Source organism: Pagrus major, chromosome 9 (genome assembly GCF_040436345.1).
Source record: "Pagrus major chromosome 9, Pma_NU_1.0".
Classification (NCBI taxonomy): domain Eukaryota; kingdom Metazoa; phylum Chordata; class Actinopteri; order Spariformes; family Sparidae; genus Pagrus; species Pagrus major.
This window is the reverse complement of record NC_133223.1, coordinates 8,816,032-8,842,385: the sequence shown is the minus strand read 5'-3', so window position 1 is coordinate 8,842,385 and position 26,354 is coordinate 8,816,032. Positions and strand designations below refer to the sequence as shown.

Below are 26,354 nucleotides of genomic sequence, written 5' to 3'. Positions count from 1 at the left end.
TCTTGCCACACAGACGTTTCAGGTAAGACGCCCTTCTTCAGTGTGTGTTTTTGGCAAATGTACAGTCACAATACACACCTATTCAAGGAGAACCAAAGGAACACGCAGGGGTCTCATACTGTATAAACAAAATCTCACAACAAAATAGTACATATTTATATCTCAAGAAACAAGCAAATTAAATGTCCTCATTCATTCCCTTTGGAATCAGTGTCCAGGAATACTATCCAACATTCAATCCCTGTTACCCCCTCTCCGAGGCATCCTCACTGCCTCAATGCCAATCTAATGAAGTTGACTCAAACTATGATTGTGACTGTTGAAGTGCCTAGCCACTGATGGTTTAACATCGAAACTACATATAGAGCACTTTTGCTCACAGATTCTGTTTGTATCTTCCGTTTTGTTTTACCTACATAATACATATTACATGGACATTTAAACCACATAGTTAGTGTCACGTGTGATTCTCCCCCTGACCTTAATGTCGACACCTGACCCTGGATGGTTAAAATTATTCCCCTTGATCATAGAATAGCAGAAAACACAGTTATAGCAAGGGAAATAACCACTGGGGATCTGAGACAATAAATGATGAGCAGGCCTCTTAGGCAAATCTGACTTCACTAAGTAGTCCTTCAAGTTTGAAGATCGTTTATACAAATATCTAGGCAGAGTTTGAAATGAGCTAGCAACGTGAGAATCACTTTTCATGATGTGCCAGTGTGGACTCACTACTTGTTTCACTGACTTGGATATAGGACTGTAGGTAGATACAAATGTGGGACCCTGAGAAGACGTGTCTTTTGACCTAGAGTTGAGTAAATCGGACTGTTGAACTTTACACACTCTATTCAGATGGTTCTCCAACAAATGTTTCCCATAACCTCTCATTTTAAAATGGTCACAAAGATTTTTAGCCTGCCACTCAAACGATTCATCAGAATTGCAAATACGTCTTATTCTTAATAGCTGACTATATGGAGGACTTCTCTTTAGTGCCGGTGGATGTTAACTACTAAACTGAAGGAAAGTATTACTGTCCTTTACAGTATACAGTTCAGTCTGAAGTACCCTGGTTTTTCACCAAAACATCAAAAAGTGAAATACAATTAGGATCATAACACAATGTGAATTTTATAGACTCCATTCTTGAATTAATGAAAGTATGGAACTCATTTAAATCTTTAGTTTTTCCACTCCAAATGAAAAATAAGTCGTCCATGTACCTCCAATAGCTTTTGATAAACTAAGAATAGGGATTGTTATCATAAATAAAGTTCAACTCATTTGTCCATAAATAAATAAGTGTAATTTGGAGCTACTGGTGATCCTAAGGTAGAGCCTCGAAGTCGAACATAGTATAGATCTTGGACCACAAAATAATTTCTTGTCAACACCTCATTGGTTAAAGATAACAAGTCCACTCTTTGAGTCAAGAAAAAGTTCATAGCTTCAAGACCATTTTTGTGAGGTGTACTGGGGTACAAGCTGGATACGTCCATAGTACATAGAAGGTCATTAGAGTTCACATGACAGTGTTTCAACTTCCTCAAAAAGTCTGTTGTGTCTCTGTGAGAGATCCATTAACAGACACAATCGGTCTTCCTGGAGGAGGTAGCAAGTCCTCGTGAATTTTGGGAAGAGTGTATACAACAGGTGTAACTGGATTATCCTGAACAATGTATTTATATTCATTATCACTAATATGACCCTCTCATAAAGCCAGTTTTAGGATCCAGTGACTAAACATGTGTTTACCTCATGACCAAAAAAATGTCACATACTTCATATCCTGCTGAACAATTAATACAATACAATACAATATGTGATAATTTTTTTAGAGTCTGTTTGCAGATTTGTAGGTATATGAGGAAAATTGACACACTCTATAAGTCTTTATTGCATTAGGGCAATAAACAACTGTCCCTTCCATATCTGGAGCGAATGTGGTCTTGTGGCCTATTTCTGAGCCGAAGCTCTATTGGGGAGGGGATGAGTCAGTGCACCTACACTGTGAAGCAAAATATACTTCTTGTTCTGTTGGGTGGAAATTTCATGCAGGTGTTAGAGGAACAGCATACATTTCTGCAAAGACAGGAGGTGGGGAAACCCACAGCACCTCATAAGACTGGTACAAGCAACAAACAGCTCTCTTTAAGTCTCACCACTCAGCAGGTTAAGTTTAAATGTACTACTGAAGCCTCTATATTCTGTGTACTGTAAGTGGAAGTGCGTGGTGAGTTTATTGAGGAGTTTCTGATTATTCTGCAGGATATTTACACTGTTATTTAAGTAAGTATTGTATTTTTTTCTCTACATGATCAGTGTTGCTGGTTTCATATTGACTGTTTTTATGATATTTTGTATGTCTTTCAGTGTTGTAATATTCCTCTAGCTCCCTGTTGTGCTGTTTGGTTGTTAATACTGAATTTTTGATTGACAGTTTTTAAATGAAATGCACGTGTTCATAAAATCCACATAATTTATATGTAAGTTTTGTAAATGAATGTGGCTAACAAGTTAACAAGTGCTCTGACATTTTACATTAGCCAGTCCAGTGGTTATTCTGAAAATGAAATTACTAATAACACAAGATAATTTAATTAATAACCTGTAAGGTATATATTATTTCCCAACTATTTAAAAATGATACTTTTTTTTACCTCTGCCAACTGGGTTATGTTTTCACCATGTCCGTTAGTTGGTTGGTTGGTTTGTTGGTTTGTCAGCAGGATTTCACAAAACTACAGAACATATTTCCATGAAACTTGGATGGAGGATGTGTCTCGGCCCAGAATAGACCACATAAACTTTTGGTGTGGATCCAGATAAAGGGACGCATCCAGGAATTTTTCTCAAATTCTTTAACATTACATGATAGGGTGTTTTTTGACATTTGTTTCTCAGGAATACTTCATGGATCCTGATGAAAAAAATCAGGTGTATTTAGTTGGCTGGTATCTATGAGTACAATTTGATTTAGATATTTGGATTTAGATTTAGAGTGCCATTCTAGTTCAGTATTTAATTTGCAATTGATTGGCCCAGTAAAATCCCTCACATTGTGTGCATATGTACATAAAGTGATTTGTGTTCAATCCAATTCTTACATGACAGTGATTTATTAAAAAGCAGAAGTACAAATTAGAATTGAAATACTACAGTAAAATTTAAATATCCTCCAGGATACAACATGAATATCCGAGTGAAGTCCCAACAGCAGCAAGAAACCATACTGTAAATTTAAGTTCAGATAAATTTAAAGTACTGTGTAATGAATGACTAAAAGAGTTGAATCAGTTCATTAAGATAGACAGAAAGAGAAAGAGAAAGAAAGGGATTGACAGAGAGTCCTCCGATAAACGTTTGACATTTTCCATAAAAACACCAACCAGTGGAAGTTCCTGGGACTTCACTTGGAGTGTTTCAGCCCTGCCTTCCTTATGTCAGCTGTGTAAACTGCGCTTCTCACTTCCCTTTAAAAGAATTGTTCAGTGTTCAGTTTACCCCTCAGGAAATGTGTCAACAAACCTTCCTTATTGTACATAGTTGGTGTGGCTGAGAACATGAGCCATGCCTGAGAAAAATCACAGGGGATTAAATGGAACGTAACCTGTCTTCTCCCACAGACAAGGACAATGACAGCAGCAGGCTGGGTCTTCATGCTGGCTGCCCTGCTGTCTCTGGCACCTGCTGTGGCACACTGTGAGTACTGATCCTCATAACTCTTCTGAACTCTTTACAGACTAAAAAGGCTAAGAAGCTGTTTCTAAATCCAAACTTTGCCTACTTTACAGAGTATTTACAACACAAAGCTATTGTTCAGCTGTTGATTTGAGTTATTTACTGACTCTCAGGATTGAGCATGTTCAGTTTCAGTATTCTTCCAGGCAAATAATTAACATTGCCATCAACAGTTTGAGTGATAAAAAACTAATAAAAATTGTTGAGCCTATGTTGTGAAAACCATGAACCATTTTAACCACATCTTAAATAATAAGCTGACAGTTACAGCACAGGGCGGGTGTTGCAACACCGCTTTTCCTGTTTGTAACCTGTTAAAGAGGCACTTAAAAAAAGCTGCTCGAGCGTTTCTTCTCAGGGGTTTCCCTTCAAAAGTGAGATATCCAGCATTGCCTGTGTTAAGCATAGACTACATTTTCCATAACAGATAATAAGATGTGACTGTGATAATTAAATTTTCACAAATGCATGTAACAACTTAGTTTCTGCCAGGGCTGGGAGCTCAGAGCACAGGGGACTGTTAGTGTTTAAACAGAAGGAGGAGGAGGATTTCAGGCTCGGGGTCGTGGGGATCCAGTGGGGAATGTTGGCAGGGAGCGCGGTGGGAGAGTCAGCCAATAGGACAACTAGCTGCACAGCTAACTGAGCTAACTAGCTGATAGCTCATCTGTCCATCGGGGAACTTCGTAAATCACTGAGAGTTGAGGCAGAGCAGGAGGACATCAGAGGGAAATCCAGAAAATATGTTCTCCATAAATATGATACAGATCAAAAATTCCAATTTTGCATGATGTTGCTTGAAAGCCCCTGATACGTCCACAACTGAATACATGTGAAGAGGTTCAGTTGTGTTTCATACAACTGTCAGGATGTGAGAACAGCCAGTAAGGAAGGTAATCAATGACTTACTATTGAATAATGACTGTTAAATCATTATTGACATTAAAAAAGACCATCTTTTGGGAGCTTTGGTTGTGGTCATGTTCAAGGGCCACAACACGTTAACTCTCCCTAATAGGCGGTATGCACAGGCGAGAATGACGTAGTTCCGGTTAAATCTCAGGATGGATGTAAACTTCCGGTTACTGTAGAGTGCTATGCAGCCATTGAATGCTTGTCGTCAAAACATCCCAAACTCTTCATTTTCGTTGTTGTTGTGTTGTTTATGTTAATGTTTTTACTTGTAAGACTTCGACTTGACTAATAACGCGATGACGTGTAAACGTACAATAGTGTCCTTTCAAAGACGGGATGACAGCTCTTCCAGCCACCTCTGTTGTGTGCTGCAATGTACAGTGTCTGCAAGATGCAATTCTTCTGTTAGTTGGTAATTAGTAGTAGTGGTAGTTAGTAAGTTGGGCCATATGTTTATAAAGAATGAAGTAAAGATGACAGGATAGTTTTGAGTAGAACATCAGCAGTTTGAAGAATAGCTGAGTGGAATATTGTACTGTCTTTGCAGTCATCAAGTCAGGCAAAAGTAGTAATTTCATTATTGTTTACATTTTAGAGGTATATAAACGTGATTAAAGCATGATTAACCTGAAGCATGACACCAAACACCAAAGCAAGGCTTCTAGCTCAGGCTAGCTAGTGTTAGCGAATTACCTTCAAAGTTGCAAAGATATGAAGAAACGTAAAATTTGAAGCCTTTATCCAATTTGCTACGTGGTGTCGTACTGGATGCCCGGACGACCCTCCGTATATCATTAACAGATACTTTAGGCAACTCCAGCAAACACCTTATATACTGCAACTCTGCCATCATAACTGTCTACTGTCACTGTCTAATGTTTTCTTCCGGTAACCGGAAATGTCCAAGCATCCCTACGCCAATGCGGAAGTGATGCGTGCATAGAGAGTATTAGTATGTAAAGGTTGGAATGTAAGTGGCTCAACAGTCAGTAACTTTGTAGTCCCTTTTCCTCTGACAATCACAGGATATTACACAATGACAGGAAAGAGAAATAAGTCAAGGTTTAAATTTAAATTGCTTTGCTTCACATGGGACGCGAGCCCCGGTCTCCCGTGGAACCTTGTCCATTATTGTTTGCCTAGTAGTAGGCTACTTCCATGCCTATGTATAACTTACTCATTTTAATCTTTTCAAGTCAAAATTATTAATGTACCTTACGCGTATCTTTTATGTCAATGTCCTTTGAAGAATGAGGACGCCAAGCACACATTAGTGGCCAACCATTTGGTGTTACCGTGCTTGCACAATGTGTGAGTGGAAATCATAAGTAGCCCTTTGATTTTATAGATTGCATCATCATTTTTTTGGTCTTCTTGTGCAAAAGATTTTTGTTTTTGTGCGCCAGCACTCTCTAATCTGCTCTATACTGGGAACACATAGTTCACTACATCTCTAATGGGACGTCAGTGTCAGGGGGTAATTTCAACCTTTGTCCTCTATTAATTAAATAGGTCAAAGAAGGCAAACATTGACTTCGACACTTTTATTGATTCATCTCCAGGAAGTCTCTCACAGAAAGACGTCAGCACTGCACCACAAAGGACATTGTTCACTCAGTGTGAAGCTCTACACACTAAAAGAGAGCTGAAGCTATAAATACCGGTGAAAACATATTCAGTAGCTCATCACACCTTGGTTAGGCTTTTACTTTCAGTGTGACGGTGAGAGAACTTTTTGGAGCTCGATTCTTCTCACATATTATGTGAAATTACAGCTATAAGCAGGAAACATTTTTTCAACTCATGACGTGGATGCAGAAATGTAGGGTTCTTTAAGATCAGAATGTTCAGCATACAAACATCTTGCCAGAGGACTCAGATATTTGAAACATCATGGCAAACTAAACTTTCCCTTAAAAGAAAATCTAGTACAAAAGAACCTGGCAGTCAGTTTGAATTTAGAAATGTCATTCTAACTTTCTTTCTTTTTCTAACTTTTTAGAAAGAGTTGTTGTTGTTTCTTTCCATGTAAAAAATATCAGCATTGCTGAAAAACGCCCATGTGTCTTACCTCCCAGCATCTGTTCGAACACACTTTACACTGAATTTATCAAAGAATATCACATATAGACGGTAAACATGTAAAATTTTACAAATCCAGTAAACATAATGGAATATAGGCTACTTGTCTGGATGAAGAAAAAAGTGGAGAAAGTCACCAGATTCCCTCAATTTTGAGACTTGTTGCAATCGGAGAAACTGTATGAACTCTGTGAGGCGCTGTCTACAGCAACAGTCTTCCTCTCGGTAAAAACTCAGTTTCTTCCAGTGATGTACGTTTTTATTTGCATATCGAGCGGGAAGGTGAGATCAGGCCTCAAGTGGTCACAAAGCGCATTTAGTCAAGGCGCGTTTAAGATCAGGTGTGAGTTGACGGGCTTGAAGCCGTCCACATAAAGCTCAGATTATAACTCAAACCCTTCACATAAGTACAGGCTACATGGCCGCATCCTACTGACTCCCTGAAAAACTGCTACATACAGCTAACATTAGCTAGCAACATTCACAGGTAGAAACAGTTAGCTGACGTAGCTTACTTGCTCTTTGCTGTCCTCCGCTGCCAGAATAAACCCCAGGGCTCAGGTTGGTATTCTTCACTCCCAACTTGGAAAACCGAGCGTTCACAAGGATGCATGATTTGCGCGTTGTGTATGCGCTGCTTGCACCGGTGTGCACCCTGACCACTAGTTTCATCCAACATGCAGTGATGTCTGAACGCAAGAGGAGCATCGTTTTGAGCTACTTCACAGTTGTAAATGAAAGCTGTGAAGTTGTGAACTGTGATGTGTGTAAGAAAGCTGTTCACTACTGTGGCAACACCACAAACTTATTTAAACACATAATAAAAAACTTTATTTCTATAGCACCTTTCAAAACCAAATGTAGGAGGTGCTTCACAGAACATAGTATCATTAAGTACAAGAAAGACAGATATAGCAGATAAAATGCAATAAAATAAAATCAGATGCTTCACAAAATACAATAACGGCGCAAAGAGCAGTATACAAGAAATATAAAACACAGAGATAAGACAAAGTGTAAAAGAGCAGGATTAACATTTTTTAAAATTATGCAAATGCTTGTCTGGACAGGTGTGTTTTTAAAAGCTTTTTTAAATTGTGGCACTGACTCAGCTGCTCTGATGTTTAGTAGGAGTTTGTTCCACAGTGTTGGGGCGAGAACCATAAAAGCCCTAACCCTAACCCTATTTGCCTTTAAAAACTGTCCTGTGTTAATAATGAAAAAGTATCAGTATCAGGGATATTGGCCTTGAATTACTTGGTATCGGATTGTAACCACATTTTGTGGTATCGCCCACACCTACTTATGCTGTGTTCATGTTGAGTCATAAACAGGGGCATCTGAGTGGGAGAACCTGTTTAGACTACTGTTAGAATTAGGTCTATTGAAATAATAAGAGGTGTGGGACAGATGATTGTCTTACAGGAATACCCACAGCAAATACCACGGAAATACCCAGCCTACTGACACTATAAGGCTACAAACTATGCAGCTTTTTAAATGTGTCATACAGAAGGCCTATATCTGATTTTAACTAACCCCTGCAAAAAATGTAACCCATATATTTATACTGGCTATATCAACATTTACATCAGTGGTACAATCATGAGGATGGCACTCATTTTAAAAAAGACTACAGTACCTGCAGAGACATGAATAACATGGACTTAAACATCTGTTCTAAGCAATATGTTTCCTTTGTAATGTACAAGTTGCTATTCAAATAACTTTAGGCTCTTAGCACTGACTATCAGCTACTAGTGCCACTTTCATTTGAATGATTGTTTTCAGGGTTGGCTGTAAGAGGTGAGTGCAGTGCTGTACACCATCTTACAGTTGAAAATGGGGATTAAACCAGGGCCGCGGAACAGTCATTTCACTCTACATGACTTTTAATGTGTGGGTCGTTGATGCTGGCATCACTGTTCACAGTCATTTTGATATTTGGTTGTGGATCCTTCCTTTCCTGCCCTTTGCTGTAAAGTTTTTGTATTAGTTTTATTATCATGAATATTCTCACATGATGAATAATTTTCAACCTTTTTGAACAAAAGAAATGATCCCGTGTTGCTGTACCCAGTCTTGGAGATGGACTGGAATTTGAGTTTTAAAAAGTGAATGAGCATTATCTTTATCTCATCATTAGTGCTTGCAATGTGCACTGCAGCTGATCAGTGGTAAGCAAAATGAGTTGATTATTAGAGTAAAGTAGAGAAAAATGTCTTCTTTTGACATGTATCAGCATGCCCGTTTCTTTCACATATTTTCATATAACATAAGTGCAAAACACAGAAATATTAAAGCAGCTTTTGCATCACAGAAAACAGTCATATACCCTCACCAGTGTTTAATTTCCTTTAATATCCTTTAATCCTCTGTTCTTCTCATATTAGTATATAGTATATAGAAGACTCTTTTTTAAGAAGTTCTCTCTTAGTAATTGGCCACATTGTGGTGCTATCTGCACCATAAACCAATCAGTTAGTTTTGGAGATATTCTGCTTTTTAACAGACAAGCCAACAGAAAAACATAACTTCCTTTGCCGAAGTAATGAATGGATTCAATTCATATTAACTGACCTTATACTCTTTATATGCAGCAAAGTGCTTATTTGTGCCAGTGAACACAAATCTGAAGCCTAAAATCTACTCCACAAGTTCTGTCCACTCTTCTGATGCAGCAGCATGTCATCCCTGTATACTTGAGTCCAAATGTTCTCCCACTGGCACATGACTGGTCTCTCTTTGCACTGTCACATCCAGACCACAGTAGGGCGCCAGACACCTACCATGTGAGCGTTGGCCACCTTTTTGTGCTGAGGTGCCCCAGAGCTGATGCTCACGCCAATGTGACCTGGAGCAGAGGGGAGAAGCACAACCTGACACTGCCCACTGGAGTGGAAGTCAGGGACGGGTTACTGTGGTTCCTGCCTGTACAGATGTCTCATCATGGATCCTACACCTGTAAGAAAAGGTATAGGAGCTCCTGTATGCCTTAGTGCGCTCTACTGCATCTGATCCTGACTGCATTAAGAACTCAAAGCTGCTTTGTGAAGTACAGAGAGGTGTTTCTAATATTTTGTCCACACCATGGACAACTGAATTCATGTTCTTTGGAGGCTGTAGTTTTTGGTTTTGTTGAATTTCATGCGATGCTGAGGAGTTAACAGCAGCATATGGCAAATTGGGCCAAACAGTGCCCCAAAAAATAATTTCTTTAAAACCCATTTTAACATTTCCATCTCCTCTCATCCATGTTATTTTTCCATCTTAGTCCTCAATAACCTCTTGTTTAGGACTATTTTCTTTCAGTCATTACCTGATTAACTGCTCATAGGCTTAGAGAATAATAAAATGGAAAAATGTTTACTTATTTTATTTATTTGTTTTATTTTGACTTAATCTGAATTACTCAAATCACTCCCCTCAGAGATCATCTTAGTTTTTTAAATTCAAACAAACCAGGCCCATTCAGTATAAGGTCATATATGTTACTGCTGCTCAGGCTGCCCAGGCTGGCCTGTCCTGCAGCTCTCTCACTGTTTATCTCTGTCTCTTTAGGGACGAGACTGGATCAGGGATAAAGTTTCTGGTGTCAGTGTCCAGTGAAGAGTGTCCTGATCCATCCGAGACTGAAATCGTCGCTTGGGAAGTCAGTGTACACCTTCCTTGCAAACAGGAAGAGATCTTCAAACTGAATAACACAATGAACATAAGATGGATGAAGGTATGCACAGCCCCATGATATTCATGTGCTGTATTCACTTTGTTTATACGCCTTACTGTATGTCTTTTCCCTTTATTTAGCTTCAAGTTCAGTTTGTATTAAACACAAAGAACGCATGCTGATCAGTGAGACCAGTTTGTGCTTTTAAAAGCTGACAGAGTAGGAATGCACTGGGTCAGTAGTCACTTATGAAGTTTATAATAACCTAGCAGATGGAAAAGAATGTAATGAAGAGTGCACAGAAACAGTCAATGACATGACTTGATAAATGCAACACTGCCCCCTCCTGGAACATGTGAAAGTGTACTGACATCCGAGTGAAGGTTGTACAAAACATCTGCTGTCTGCATGATGTTGACTTTGGTTTATAGATTTCATATTGCTGTAGATAACTATAGACAACAGGGTCTAGAAGGGGCCCATACAGGCCATGCTGCCACGCACATCACATACAGAACACTTCCGGACTGTTGCCCTTCACTTTTGTCCCAGATATACCAGTCTAAACTGTTTAAAAGCATATAAGAGGAACTTAAATATATCTAGACCATTACAGTACAGGTCACTCAATAGAATAGCTTACAACACCAAAAACTCACGGTGTGATATCATTATGATAAGTAGTACAACACAATATTTATCAGGATATTAAAAAACACAGAAAAGATGACTTGAACAATGTCCTTTAATAATAAATGTGATCTGTACAGCATGTATTATTTGTATACAGTTTTTTTTTTCTATTTCATCTGAGGTACCTATGCTTTCCTTCTATAAAAATTCTAGTAAAATTTTTCTAGTAAAATAAAAGTAGCCGCCCATGACCTACGCATGTGTAAAAAGTAGCAATGAATTGTCTTTGTTAATGTTCGATTGGACTATGCACAGCTGCAAAACAATACAGCAGCCAGTAGAAATCCCTCCCTCCCTCTGGTTGTACGGCAGAACTAAAAGGGCACCCAGGCCCCGGGGCGTGTTTCTTAACTCTATGTTCAGTGGCTGCCTTGTGTAAATGGGCTGACGTTGTGTTTTTCTCACGGTTCGTTTTATAAAAAAAAAAACAGCCAACGGTGGAACTGATACAGTACAGTGCATTGTAAGCCATGGGTGACGGAGCAGCAGCAGGGCAGCCCGGTGGCAGCCCAACCTCTCGACAGCTGGCCTGTTTGCTCCACCTAACGAGCCCAGAGACAGTCAATATAGGCAAATTTGGTATATAGTAAGTATAGAGTATCTCGAAAACCTGCACCAGTTAGTCATTCGCATTCTTCAGGAAAGTTCGCCTGCATGCATAATCAAGTTTGATTTTATTTGTAGAGCACAATCTTATACAAAAGCAAATAGAGGTAATCAAATGATTTCTTTAAAAATAAGTTAACAACTACATAAAAACTGAGAACACGTGCACACCAAAAAAAAACAACAACTAAAAGCTTAACTGAACAAAAATGTTGAGATTATTAGAGATTTAGAGATTGGTGCAAACCTTTTTTTGCAGTATGTTTCCATCAATTGCTCTATAGAATTGAGCTTAAAGGATAAGGGCAACGAACCCAATCGCCACAATAAATGCTATCAATGTAAATGTTTTAAGTTTATCTTGCAACAACACTTTAGTAATGCCCTGGTTAGGTTCAGGCACAAAAAAACACTTCGTTGGATTAGGAAATGACCAAGTTTGTCCAAAAATACCTGTTTTTTTTTGTCATCACAGACAGAGCTGGAAACTGTCCTGAGGTCTCCTTAAAAATATGCAGTGCTGTCAAACTTATCAATGTTGAAATGCAGTCTGGAACTGCAGTCACCATCTTGCCAATCTTTTTGCCTGTAACCCCACCATCATCCCTCCATCTCCCAATGTAGAAGTCATGAAATGTGCACAAGATATGATAGTTTGTACAAATGTCAGTATAGTACACAGCCTATGACTCATACAAGTGTGAGCACATCAGTTGTTTGCAGGAATGTTGACTGCTAACATGTTATCCTGAAGACTGGGCTGCAACAAACCCACAAAAAGATCAAAAGCAACAGTAAATAGGTCCTACTAACAAATGCATGGCACTAATTTCTGAAATGATGCATAAAAATAAAATGAATAAATAGAAAAATAAAAATGTATAAACTTCTCACACAGCTGTATATGAAGCCTGTAACCTACAAATTCACATTTATCATAAGAAGCGTTTGATAGAAGTTTGTGAGGGTGTGTACCAAGGTGTGTGTGTGTGTGTGTGGGGTTATAGTGGTGGATTCAGTTCAGTCCTTTTTAGTTCAGTCTGATGTTATGTGTATATGGGTGCATGGGTATATGGGGAGGTAGAAAGGGCCAGGGTATAGGGAGAGGGTTGGCTGTATTGGGGGGGAAAGACCAGACAGTAGCTGAGAGGGGTGATGAAGCCGGGAGAGCAACAGGCCGAGACCACTTAGCTGTAGAGTTGGCTGAGCCGGGTTTCAGACTGGTTGTACGCTCCGAGTACCGCGTAAAAGACATCAGATGGATTGATGCACACTCCGGGGTAGCGTTTAGTCCTTCTCAAGTGTTTAACTACTCTCCAGCGCCGATTAGCTTGGGTATCTCCTCTTACTCTCGCTTCCTCCTCTCTCCTCCATGCTTTCTTTGTCTACCTGAACAAAACATTTTCTTCCCCCAACTCCCAGGTGAACTTAATTACTTCCTAGTCCCTCCCCTTCCTCTGAGGAGGGAAGGCAGTGATTCACTTCCTGCCACAATATGTAGTAAGGCCTTAATAAGTTAATAAAAGCATAATGAACATGTTTATTGATAGACTGTAAAACATGTATAAGCACAATTGTTTTACAAAAGCCTTACAAACTTACTCATGAAGTCATTGTAAAACCATTACTAAGCTTTTTTTGTTGCTCTTTTAACATTGAAACACACTTTATTACATGTATGTATTTACTAACAGATCTATATATTGCCTTATTACGGTTAATAACTTACTTATTATGCACTTATTAACAGTTTTTTAAAGATTATTTTTATTGGCTTTTGCCTTAAGTACAATAGCAGAAGACCTGAGGGGCAAGTGCGCTATTATCGACTGATATATCCATCTCCAGTATTGGTCGGTCTCTACTTCACAACCAAAAGACCATAGATAAGGTCTATTGGTAGCATGTGTAGCAAGTGCCAGTTATTTGGTCTGCTTGGACCTGCCTCCTGTTTAACCTTATTCATTTAAATGTTTGCTTTAATGTTTGTTGTCTTTTAATGTGTTCTCTTATGTGGAACACTCCGTAAGTTGTTTTTCGAAAAAGTGCTCTATAAATACAGTTTGTCCTCATCATCACGCTGTGAGAAAATAATCACAGTCTCTGTTTCTGTGTGTAGGAGTGCCAGCCAGTGGAGCTGCAAGGGGAGAACGTCTCTGTGGAAAAGGATGGCTTCATGAGAGGTCCTGAAGCCTCAGAGAGGGATGCTGGGACATACACCTGCCTGGTAGACATTAGCTTGGATGGCAGGAACTACACCACTGGACGCAGCATCAGGCTGAATATTAAGAACGGTATGTACTGTAGATCACTTTATGATGATTTTACATTATTAGAAGCTTTTTTTGTAAATCAATAGGTTATTATGGAAATTATTTATCTTATTTGTAATACATGTACATGCGCTGGATTGTAAAAGTCACATTATGATTGTCATTTTCTAAAATAAGAAGTTTCATCAGGCCAGAGCAGCGGGGAAGCTGTGTGTTGTGAAAGTGAAGGAGTGACACTCCCACTTAGCTTCCCCACAGAGATCCTCTGAATCTATTGGCACTGTGTCAGTATATTGTCTTATGTTTTATTGTATTGTATCCTTTGCTCTTACACTGATCGTGTGTCTTTACGTAGTACAGATTCCCTTTTTGTGACGCCTGTGGTCGTGTATCCACAAGAGGGAAGGGTCGTGGTTGAAGTAGGCAAGTAACTTTTCATGTAACTTTTTGTATTTTTCATGGTACAAAATTCTGAAATCGATTACAGTGCAGATACATATTTGACGGTTACACCAGGATGTGTAAAATGACAGCTCCTTTTTTTTTTAATTTGACCAATGACCAGGAACAAAAGTGGAGCTGCAGTGTAAGGCCTTCATAGGCTACAGTGAGGATAGTGAGACCAAAATCTTTTGGACTGTTGATTCGACCCACAGCGATGACCACAATGAACTCAATGTGAGCAGTGGATTGTAAGTTTTAGTCTTTACATGGACATGAGAGGGATTTTATACAAAACAAGACTGACACTGTCACACTTCTTTGAGAAAGAAGAATGGCACAGATTACAGAATAATTCTCTGTTGAGAATCTTTCTGCCTCCTAGCTGCTAAATTTTGCTCTAGCAGCTTTTATCAAAGCAAAACAAAAGAATATTACATTTTGACCATATTCATGATTGCCTGATCTATGAACTTGATCCTGTCTCTTTTAGTGTTCATGAAGGAAAATCGGTGTATCTTCAGTCCAATCTGTCCATCTCAAAAGTTCCTCGTCGTTTCCTGAATGTCCCCATTCAGTGCCATATATACAACCCAGCTGAACAAAATGTCGGCTTGATGTTGCTTCAAGAAGGTATTTCCATCTCTTCTCTTCTCTTCTCTTCTCTTCTCTTCTCTTCTCTTCTCTTCTCTTCTCTTCTCTTTATTCTATTAAACTTTACAGTAATGTAAAGGAGACGTCAACCCAAAGGAGAACAAAACCTGTTTTGAACTTCTGTTAAAAATACATTTCAGATTTCAAACAATGCATTTCATTTCACTGCCCTCCACTCAGTCTTCAGCGTACCTGGAGAACAAGAAACAGCTACATCAGGCTGCTGTTTGTTGACTTCAGCTCAGCATTCAACATAATCTCACCCATGAAGGTGATTGAAACAAATGGGCTTGAGGTCAACACAAAGTAAAGCCTTTGTGGTAACAGTTTGAAACCCAAACACTGACTGTGAGCCAAGCCTTACCACAAAGCATCAGTGTTGGACCGCAGTAATGCTTTTGTGTCTAAGTGAGGGCACATCTCTGCAGCCAGATGCACTATTTGATGGAAAGTCTGAAACCAGTAGAATGGTGGTATTTACTTTTGAAGCAGATTAATACTCAAGGTGTGATGAGATGTAACAATCACATATGTGATGTTCAGGTGTTTGCATACACTGGGCCACGTACTGGAGTGTATCCTAAAGACTTAACTGTCACTGCTCATTTGGCTCGCAGCCTTTATTCCATATTTATGTACATTTTTATCAGAATCAGAATCAGAATCAGAATTACTTTATTGATCCCAGAGGGGAAATTGCTTGTGTTACAGCTGCTCCCATTTGAAAGTCTTAGAAAATATGCAAAATAAAATAACAGCTTCATAACCATTTTGAGAGTTGTTATTGTCCTTGGTTCAGGTGACTCAACTTGACTCTTCTTAGTTGTATGAAGCGCTTGTGCGAACTTACTGCCACATGGCAAAAAATGCCTGAGCATTCATGTTTAATTTAAGACACAGCAGTGTTTTGATGAGCCAAGTTTTCATTGTAGTTAGCACGTAATGTTACATTACACCCTACAAATTGTGACAGAAACCTTTGTATTCATTACAGTTACAGTTAGTGTATGTGTTGCTTTAAAGGCGAGGGTGTTTTCTAAATTCCCACCTCAGGTCTTTATTAAATATATTTATGTATGTTTTCAGAACCTAGTATTAAAATGAGGCATTCTTCCCAGACTATAACTTTATTCTCATTTTGTTTATATGTTCTCAAACCAGATTTGAATGTTAAATTTGTCTGCCCTCTCCCCTCTCCAGCCGACCACAGTGACCTCCACACCACTGTTGCTCTCTGCCTCTCTGCCACCCTGGTTACTCTGGCTCTGGCTGCTGCCTTCCTCTTATTTAAAGTAGAGCTGGTGTTGGCGTACAGGAAACTGTTGAGACAGTTTGCCAAGCCACAAGGTAAAGATCTCAACTTAAGACGCTGGACATTTCTCTGGAATGGTTTTATCATTTCTGCCAGGGACGCTTGTTTGCACAGGCGTCAGTTCAATGGAATGAATGTGTGTAAAGAGTTCAATAGGAAATTAACCAACATGTGTTGAAAGATGTGATAAAATCTTCTCTACAGCTCATGATGGGAAGCTCTACGACGCCTACGTGAGCTACTTGCATGCCGACACCAGTTCAGCTGAGACAGCAAGCTTTGCCCTGCACATCCTGCCTGATGAGCTGGAGAAACACCACGGCTACTCCCTGTACATCAGAGGACGTGATGACTGCCCTGGAGAAGGTCAGGAATGCCATCCTGATAGTCTAATAAGCATAATAACACATTTCTTACCTCGTAAAAATATTTGCGAAGCCAAGAAACAACAGAGTTGACGTTACGTCAAAGACGTCTATGCTGTGTGGTAAAATATACTGACGTTAGCACGCTAACTAGCTATCCCCAGCCTGCCATCTTTAGAAATACCACTTTGTAACACAAGAAGCAATAGTCCAGTAGCCCCGTAGTTTCAGCTGGAAGGTATGATGCCAGTGGCGATTTGCTAAGTTTTACAAGCTCTCTTTGTGTTAAGTGTAATAAATGAACAAAATAAACCCCCAAAACATCAAGAAATTAAATACTCCAACATCCTTACTAAACAGAAAAATACAACCATACACCTTCTGTATTCAAGTTTCTCTCTTTTAACAGACTGAGATGAGCTTAACTGCCTCGTTAACTCATCATAAAACACACTTCTTCCAAACTAAATCAAACTCACCAAAACAGTGTTGGTTTGTCTTTCCTGGTTTGGTCCAAATAAATCCTCAATTCACAGGGTAAGATGTGAAAATATTCCGACTCTGCACGTCGTTATTTCCCACTGATGATGCTTGACTCTCTCTCTCACCTCTGCAAAGGGCTGCGTAATCAACATCATTTCTTATATTCAGATTTTTCAGAACGTGAAAGCTTGAATTTTCCCGCAGGGAGAGCTTTGAATACCTGGTTGCAAATTCATAAAGAGATGCTGATTGCTTGATTTGTCTCTGGAAACAATGTTGTTTCTTGTTTCTCAGAATATTCTACAGGCCCCAAAAGATAGAATGTCTTGATTTAATCCGGTTAAACCTGCTGTTAACACTGACAAAATAAACAAAGGTGATACAGAGTAAACTGTCACACATTGCCTTTTACGGCTTTGTGGTGTTAAACAATTGGATTCCTAGGAACAGAAGAAGCGTCTGCCTAGCAGACGTTGGAAATTTGCCCTAAACCTTAGGTCATACTTTGGAAAAAGGTCTGTAGTTTAAGTACAGATTGTATTGTAGGAAATGGGCTTGGTAAAATATTGTACGAGTTAAAAAAAATGTCTTGTCCTTTGACTGAAAAACAGGTTGTTTTCGATGTGCAGAGATAGAATTTTACCCAGCAGTGCTGACTTCTTTCGTTTCCTGTGATTAATCTCTTACAGCGGCTCATGATGCCATTGCTGCTACACTACGTCAGTGCCGCAGGCTGATAATCATCATGTCGCGTGAGGGTAAATTCTTCACTGATGGCAGAAAAGAAGACAAACTCTTGTCTGTGAACCAAAGCCAGCTGTGCTTTGAGCAAAAAATCGGCCTTTTCGATGCTTTGACTCAGAACGACCCCAAAGTGATCCTGGTGGAAATAGGTGAGGGCAGATTTTGTGGAGCGTCTGGCTGTTCTTTAAGCCACTAGAAGTTGCAAAGTGATTTCATGACGGTGTATTTTAATACATTGGCTGCAGCCCTCCTTTGCTTCAGAAGTGAACATATTACATTCTTCTCTATCTATGGAGAAAGTTGACTGTTTTTACTGGACATGTTTAAGAGGTAAAGGCCCTTGGGGGGTCTGTAAAGTTTAACTTCATCATAACAATCAGTCCAGCTTCTTCACAGGTGGTGTCCCCACTCGCCTTGTACACACGTAATTATAACCTGAAGCAAGTCTGTTCTATTATCTTCCAGTTCACGCGTGTACCCACAGTACCAGTGACTGATTGCATGCTGGGCTTTATCTCAATGCTGTGCCTGAAGGCATCCTGTGTAGACCACACTTGCCCCTGCAGTTCCTCTGCTAGACTTGGAACACAGGCCTGAGACATGTGACAATAAAACATGACTCTAACCAGACAGAGTTAGTCTCAAAATAGTTTGGATCATGGGAAATGAGATAAACATGAGAGAGGAAGTGAGACATACCTACAGTATATATTGAATTAGCAAGGCACAGATAATTGGATTGGTGTGAGACCGCAGTGTGGTCTTGTGCCTGAACCTTAGTCATAATAACTTCATTCAGGGGCATTCCCAAAAGTTTGAACTATTCCTTTGTGTGGGTGTAAACCTGTTACACTACGATTAAAGTGGCAAAGTTGAGCAAAGAACTAACAACTACACAGGCAGAGAGCTCTGAAGGGTGCCATTGGGAAACATGCTACTGTTGTTTCACTAACTACTGTGAAGGTTTGACTGAATAAGTATATTTAACATGTTTATTTGAATATATGATCGACACTTTGTTCTATTCTACCAGATGGTCCGGTGGATTACAGTTGCCTGCCAGAGTCTCTGCGCTATATCAAGAGGAAACAAGGATCTCTGAAGTGGCAGAAACCGTCCCCTCGAACCCACAAACTCACCAGATTCTGCTCAAACAGAAACTTCTGGAAGAATCTGAGGTACCACATGCCCTCAGTGCCAGGAGGGAAACGCCACACTACTGTCTGAACCAAGTGAAAAACTAAAAGGTTTCATGCATGGGATTAAACAGAGGCTGTTTTGTTGGACCCACAGGCCTGTTTCCTGTAATTTTTGACATGACACATTATTGTAAGCAGACTGGTGAGGTACGCACAGTGAATTTCACATCGGTGCTGCCAAGCCACAATGACATCTGCTGGATTTCTTCCCAGTGCAGGACAGGATACCTCCTGGCAGCTCTGTCCCACACATCACAGCCTGTCATCCTTTGGACTCATCTCCTCCTTTCATTTGAGCATTTCCTTCTAAACTTTCCTTTCTGCTTTGACAGGAACTTTATGTACTGTATACTTTTAGAGAAAGAGAGAAAACATTTCAAGAGCAGCTTCACTCTGTTTGTCACCAGATATCGATCAGAACAGACACACTGATGAAGATCAGCACACGTTCAGCTGCCTTTTCCTCCAGCAGAAAAAAATACATTCAGTGATTCAGTTCAACATTAAACCTGCAACCTGTAATTCTCTGAAGGTTTATGAGACGTAACGACATCCTCTTTAGGTTGAAGTTGAAGGTTGAAGTTGAAGTTTTTTAAGACAAGATGTTTAACGTTAACGTTAGCTGGCGTTAGCAAAGTTAGCTAGCATGTTTACTAGTCGACGTTGCTAATGCTAGCAAACTAGATAGCTAGCTGGACAACGTTAACGTTGCTAATGTTAGCTCACGTTAACATTGCTAAGGCTCATAGCAAGACTCTTGATCGCTGACGAAACACGGATACCACGGATAGTTATACTATTGGCTGACAAACCTTGTTAGAAGCTGGAACCAACCGTCTGCATTCTTACGCAGAGATAAAAAAAACAATCATTATATTATAGTTCACAATCACAAAAATGTTTTTCAGGAACAGAGATACTTCTATTCAGCACCTTTCTACAAGCTCTGTAAATAAATGATTTCCAAAAAATGATTTGTCTACATAAAAATGTTATCAATATGACTGTTAAGTGGGAAAAAAAATAAATAAAAGAGAACATTTATTTTCAGGAGATTTACGGTGCTATGAACATTTACCTCTCATTACCATTGAGATGTATTTTGTGATTCTTTGCCTGGGGCCAAAAAATTAACATCACCAATCGTACAGCACATCAGATTTAGGGCTTCAGTTGCTGTAATTACTGACTGATGTTTCCAGTAGTCGTGGTTTCTAGAAAAGGAGATTTACTGCACGCCTCATTGTGGGAGGAAAAATAGTATTTATTACTTTGTATTGTGTCTGGCTTACTGACTTTTTCAGCTTACTGGAATCCACTCTGACTCATATGTGCCAAATTGTGTCTGGGAACCTGCAGAATTTGCCCTCTGATGGGAAGAGCCTCACATAACCATCGTGACTGCCAGGGTGCAGTGTCAATGTCGTTAAAGGAGTGGCATCATTCCAACTTGGCATGCACTGTATGTCAATGAATGGGTGTGTACACCCCAACTGCACATTGTTTGGTGGTCTGATTGAGGATTTGAAGCTTTCTCTTCTGCCTCTGCTCTGTTTCCTTTCAGTCACTTGTTATAAAGGGAACAATTCCACATTTTGAGAAACACATTTGATGTTTCAAGTGAACATTTTACTTGCTTTGTTAATGTCCTTTTTCTTTAAACATTTTTTATGGCCTGATTATTCTGCATAGTCGAATATTTGTAAACTTTGAATTGTTAGTTAATTGTTTTTTTCATTTTCTATTTGGGTTACTTTTAATTCTGATTATGACCACAAATATCCTCCATACAGTGGATGCTCTGAAACTGTGAAATTGAGCGACCATGTCTGATTGTATTTGTGAATGCATCCATAATTACAGTATCAATAAACAATCGGTTGGTAACTTTTAATCATTAACCCATGTTTGAATAGTCAGCTCTGTAACAGATGGATGGTGGTGTCTGGGGAAACGAGAGATAAACTAGGAGGTGGGCGGTCTGTGTATTTCTCCACCTGTATGCATGTGATGCACTCTCACTAGATGTAGAAACTAGAAGAAGATTCCTCTTACATACATCTTACATGCAACACTTGTGGTAAAGAACATTGAATCGCCTGTAGTGAAGTTTAACCAGACTTCTGTGCACACTGTCATCAGAGCAGAGTTTCACTGTGTTGGTGTATGCCTGCAGGCTGAGAGCTGCTCTGCATCTTGGATCAAGCTGTTGCACTCGACGGGGGGACCGTGTTCTGAGATGACTGAGATGACTACAGCTGGACGAGGAGAGGTGGATAACATCAATGCTTTTTGCTCACACACAGTTTAAGTTGAGCAACAGTGTTTCCCAGATATCAAATGCTCTGATATGAAGATGCTGACCACATTATCATCTCCATCTTGTTGCTGCTGCCTACGTACATTCACCCTGACGCAGATTCAAAATATGCACTACGTGTTTATGTACACTTCTATATTAATAATTCTATATATGTTCTATAATTTGTGTAGCATGAAGGAGTTTACAAACTTTCATTTCGTACCTTGTACCTTGTGTGATTAAAAATACATAAAACACAGCACGTTATAAAACAAAAAGCCTGCAGTGGATGTGGCTTATAAAACCCTCCCACGGCAAGTCTGAAACGCTGTGTTGTGTTCCTCATGAAATACGCTCTGTGTGACTGCTCGAACTCAAAAAAACACATTTAATTTTGTCATGCTGACATCAACAACCTGAAGGTTACACTGTATTTGGGATCAAACATACCCTTTTCTACTTTAGAAAATGGTAGATGATGTTCATTTGATGGACAAGTGATGTATATTTACAGGTTGTTATTGTTTCTGTCCTACACCTTAATGGAGGGTGCATCAGAGGGACACTCCATGACAGTGTGAGAGTGAGGAGAGTCCGGTTTGAGAAAGCTCTCTGACAAAGCTCGGGGAAAAGGTGCCACCCTCACTCTTACTTTACTGGCTTAGTTTTGTCTAAAAATCTAGAATCTCAATTCCTGGATGCCTATGGGAACAGGATTCTGTTCTTGATCCCATAGACACTCAATAATTGATAAGTAGTGTAATATATTGCTGTTTGACATAACTTCAGACTACACCAAACTCATAAAAAGGTCTGACCTCTGGGAAAGTGGGAAAAACAGTAAATTCCCCCAAACTATGGTATCTCTTCAGCCAAATCACACACATTTCAGCTACCGGTCTTCATGATAACTAATGTAATACATTTTTTTTAATTCTGAGCCTTCACTGGGCCTTTCTACTGTAGGCTGGACAAAAAATGTAAGCATATGCATGCACGTGGCCGTTCCCATGAAGCATGCCTCTCAGCAGCATGTCTTGATGAAAATAAGCTGTCATGGATTAAGATGAATTGAAATGCCTGTTAATTACACACCATGGTGGTTTGCAGATGAACAATGGAGTTTCTTGTCAGGCAAGCATGTCAGTGAGCAAGGTTGGTTCACATTTTAAACACATTGAATGCAGTGAGTCCCTGTTCTCATGCATGTCCTCACCTGCTCGCTCCAGTCAGGGAGGGGTTTGGATTCGATGCTCTCACTCTTTGGCTCTCCCACTAACTTGACTTCTCAATGCCTGCGTGGCTGAACTGTTGCTCTACTTTATCCACAAGGATTAAAGATAGTTATGTTTCCCATGATTGACTAATTTTCTGTGATGTTACCAGAGGTTGAAGAAGAACTTAGATCTTTTACTTAAAGGATAAGTTCACCCAAAAAGTCAGGTAAAGTTTCATTGGTGGAGATTCACAGCCAAACAGCATTCAGTAACAACTGGGATAATGGGGATTTATTTTGAAATGTAAAAAACAACCAAAAAAAGCCATGAAATGTCTCCATACAGCTCATACGCTCCAATTCAAGTCTTCATAAACCCCGAGATCCCAAATTGATTTGAAAAGACAAGCTTGTTTGAAAAAACAAGTTCCCAACTAATTCAGTTGATTATGAGAATGCTGCAACACTGCAAAGCTCCAGAAATGTTTTGTTGACTATGAATGGTGCAGAGATGACTGAGCCCGGGGGCTTGTTGATGAGACCAGCTGCAGATGAGAATAAAGGGCAGGGTGGTAATTCATCACAGGGAGTGGCCTGACTGGAATTCTGCTCCTAAAAAGACAAAGATAAGCAGGGCACATTGTTTATATTAGATAATGTTAGTATTGTGTTTATTATACAGTGTGAACAGTGATGTTATCAGGCTCAGATATATACAGCGTTAACACTGTGGTGTTTTGAATGTTTTTGTAAAGCCCTCTGCACATGTAAGGTATGATTAGTAGGATCTTTAATTTTGATATTACAGACAGGATTTATTCTTTATTTCACTCTGATGACGTCAGTACTCATAATACATACATCACAGTACCATCTGCCCTCTTTCAGAAGGAAAGTAAGTTACAGTTGTGTTCAAAACTAATGATTTTATATTATCATATAGCGGAAAAATGGACTGCAGAGAAAACGTGTTCATCAGACAGCCACATGGTTTTCACAGGGTACATGGTTTACAAAGTACAACTGACTGAGATCTTTAGCCACTTAAGACTTACTTGTCACTGTCACTTGGTCCAATGCTTGATGCAGCAGGATCTTCCATCTCTGATGGCCTGGTCGTTTCTTCATCTTCTTCTTCTCCTTGTTCATGTATACTAACTGTACACAATATCCAACAGTGTCATTGCTACAGTGAGACACGTAATAAACCTTGTAATGTCCTCAAAATGTATAGCGAAGTTACATAACCTCAAATCTTGCCTCATCTCATGACAGTAGTGCCAAGTGGTTAAAGTATGATGAACTGAACGACATTTTTTCAGTCTGTCTCCTAGTGTATCCATGCAATCACAATTTACAGTCAGCTGTTACAAATAAAGCAACTCATAACTGACAGCAGAGCATGAATACAGCCGGTCAAAATAAGACTGCTATCTTATGATCTTCACATGTGCCGTGTATACACTATGTTTACATCACAGTAATGTTTAATTGTCGACAATTAAAGCTCATACAGACAAAAGTTCATCTGATAAGACCCAACTTCTCAATACAAAACATACTCCTTATATTCACTAATTTGGGGGCTGGGCCCCAAGGTTTGTCCAATCCTAGCTCGTTCTTTTGTTTACATCCAAATTTTGCTGACTTGGGTACTTTCCTTCTCGTGGCAAAAACACGTGCCCCCTCCCCTTTCTGCTTGTGCCCGTCTTGTGACCGCTCTACGATATTCTCTACTCAGCATTAAAACACGTGCCCCCTCCCCTATCGACTCTTGCCCGTCATATGACCTCTCTACAATATTCTCTGCTCATCCTTTTCTGCTCTACCATGGTGGCAACTTCAAATCTTGGAGGCCGGGCAAGGCGGAGCTGGAAAGGCAGGGCTGGCAGCTGCACTGACTCCTTATCTACATGTTTGATCTTGGCTTCTCTGTAAGCAGAGCAACTCCTTCTCTCCTCCATGATCTGCCCTACAGACTGAAAAACAATAATATTACATGACTTCACTCTTTCATTTGTGGTTATATTTCACTCCAAAGTAACACAATTCAGTAGTTTAAACATCACTTCAAACAATAGGTGCCTGTTCAATCAACTAGTGCAGAGCAATACATGTTTTAAGCATTCATTTATGATTCATTCCCATTTTGGTTAGATTCTTTAATATTTCAGTACTTGTTGCCAGTTGTTATAACCTAACTACTTATTTATGATTATATGTTACCACTAACTACTTATTTATGATTATATGTTACCACTAACTACTTATTTATGATTATATGGTTATATTACACTACAATATCTGAGAAAGATGTTTGAGTAACCACACTTTTTAACCACAGTAACCACAGTTTTTTCTTATCCAAAATGATAGATTGCCATATACTATAAAGTCTCTTGACTGGATGGCTTGTGTAATACAACCAGTGACACACCTAACTGTTATCTGACAATAGTTAACTAAAATTTCACAGTCACTGCAACACAGAAACATCTATCACTGATGATCTGGGAACTTCATGCTCAGATTTTCCAGGGCTGCAGCCCCCGTCACTGATACATTCAGTTTTAAAGTGAGTGATGAACATTTGCCCTGTGACTCCGCTGTAAAATATATGGAACTGTGGAAATACACTCAATAAGTGTTGCAAGAAAACACCTGTTTACATGAAGTGTGAGTTGAAATTCTCCAGAAAGTAGTTAGTGAGCAAAACATGACTAAACTAAACATGGCTTCCACAGCAAACAGACAGGGGTTGTGTTAATGATTCCCTTTTATTCTGAGCCTGATCTGACAGAAAATTAGCTTCACTAAACAGGTACAGTCATCCAGAGGTCCTTTTATGGGAAAGCACTTACTGTACAGAAGCCCACTGTATGTTCTTACTTAGTGGGGTTCATGAATCCATTAGTGCTATGTCAAAAGTCTCAAGTTACAAGGAATCCCATGGATTAATATTTCAGGAAAAGAGCATGAAGCTGTTTGAAGCAACATCCGGCGAGATTCCACAGTAACCTGGTCTGTTGTTGTTGGCCCCTGATCAGGAAGGATTAGGGGAATTTGCTGGTACCTAATGAGCAGGTGGGCCTTGACAAACAAAGATAATATTGTGAGTGCATTATTCCTCTGACTCATATCCAGGGAACACACACAGATTTCAGCATATTGAGTAACTTTTGTTTATGTGGGAATCAGCCTAAATCCTAGTCATCACCACCTTTATTTCCATGGAAACAAGTCAATATAATCTATAATACTAGATTGAAAACGTACGCACAACAAAATTAGCACTGCACTGTTGATCAAGTCTTGTTTCACAGGTTTTTTCTTTCTTTATTTATTATTTTCTCATGTTAACTATCTGATATATTCCATCATCATGAACTACCCAAAGTCTAATTGTTCATGTAGCCTATCCTACACAGTCGTGTGCTAATAATGAGAGAAGAGCACACATTTTGGTTCAAAATAACTAACTGTCACTGTGACTAACTGTCATTAATAATTGGTAGATTTATAGTTAATTAAACTTTATCAAATAAAAATATTTTGCTGTTAACAATGAAATGCTTTATAAACCATTTATAAACATTATTTGGACAGACGTTGAAAAGTTACAACTGATGTTTATAAACCTTAACAATTGCTTAAC

At 39.3% G+C, this 26,354-nt stretch overlaps 1 protein-coding gene across 1 annotated transcript; it reads left to right on the top strand.

Moving 5' to 3' along the window:
• The first annotated feature begins 3,520 nt into the window (after window positions 1–3,520).
• Window positions 3,521–21,079, top strand: il1rl2 (interleukin 1 receptor-like 2). Its single transcript, XM_073473821.1, has 11 exons — window positions 3,521–3,708; window positions 9,508–9,718; window positions 10,306–10,471; window positions 13,830–14,004; window positions 14,344–14,406; window positions 14,549–14,675; window positions 14,918–15,057; window positions 16,279–16,425; window positions 16,595–16,756; window positions 17,928–18,131; window positions 19,016–21,079. The coding sequence occupies exons 1-11, from the start codon at window positions 3,642–3,644 to the stop codon at window positions 19,207–19,209; spliced, it is 1,656 nt and encodes a 551-aa protein (XP_073329922.1). The 5' UTR covers window positions 3,521–3,641; the 3' UTR covers window positions 19,210–21,079.
• Window positions 21,080–26,354: the final 5,275 nt, after the last annotated feature.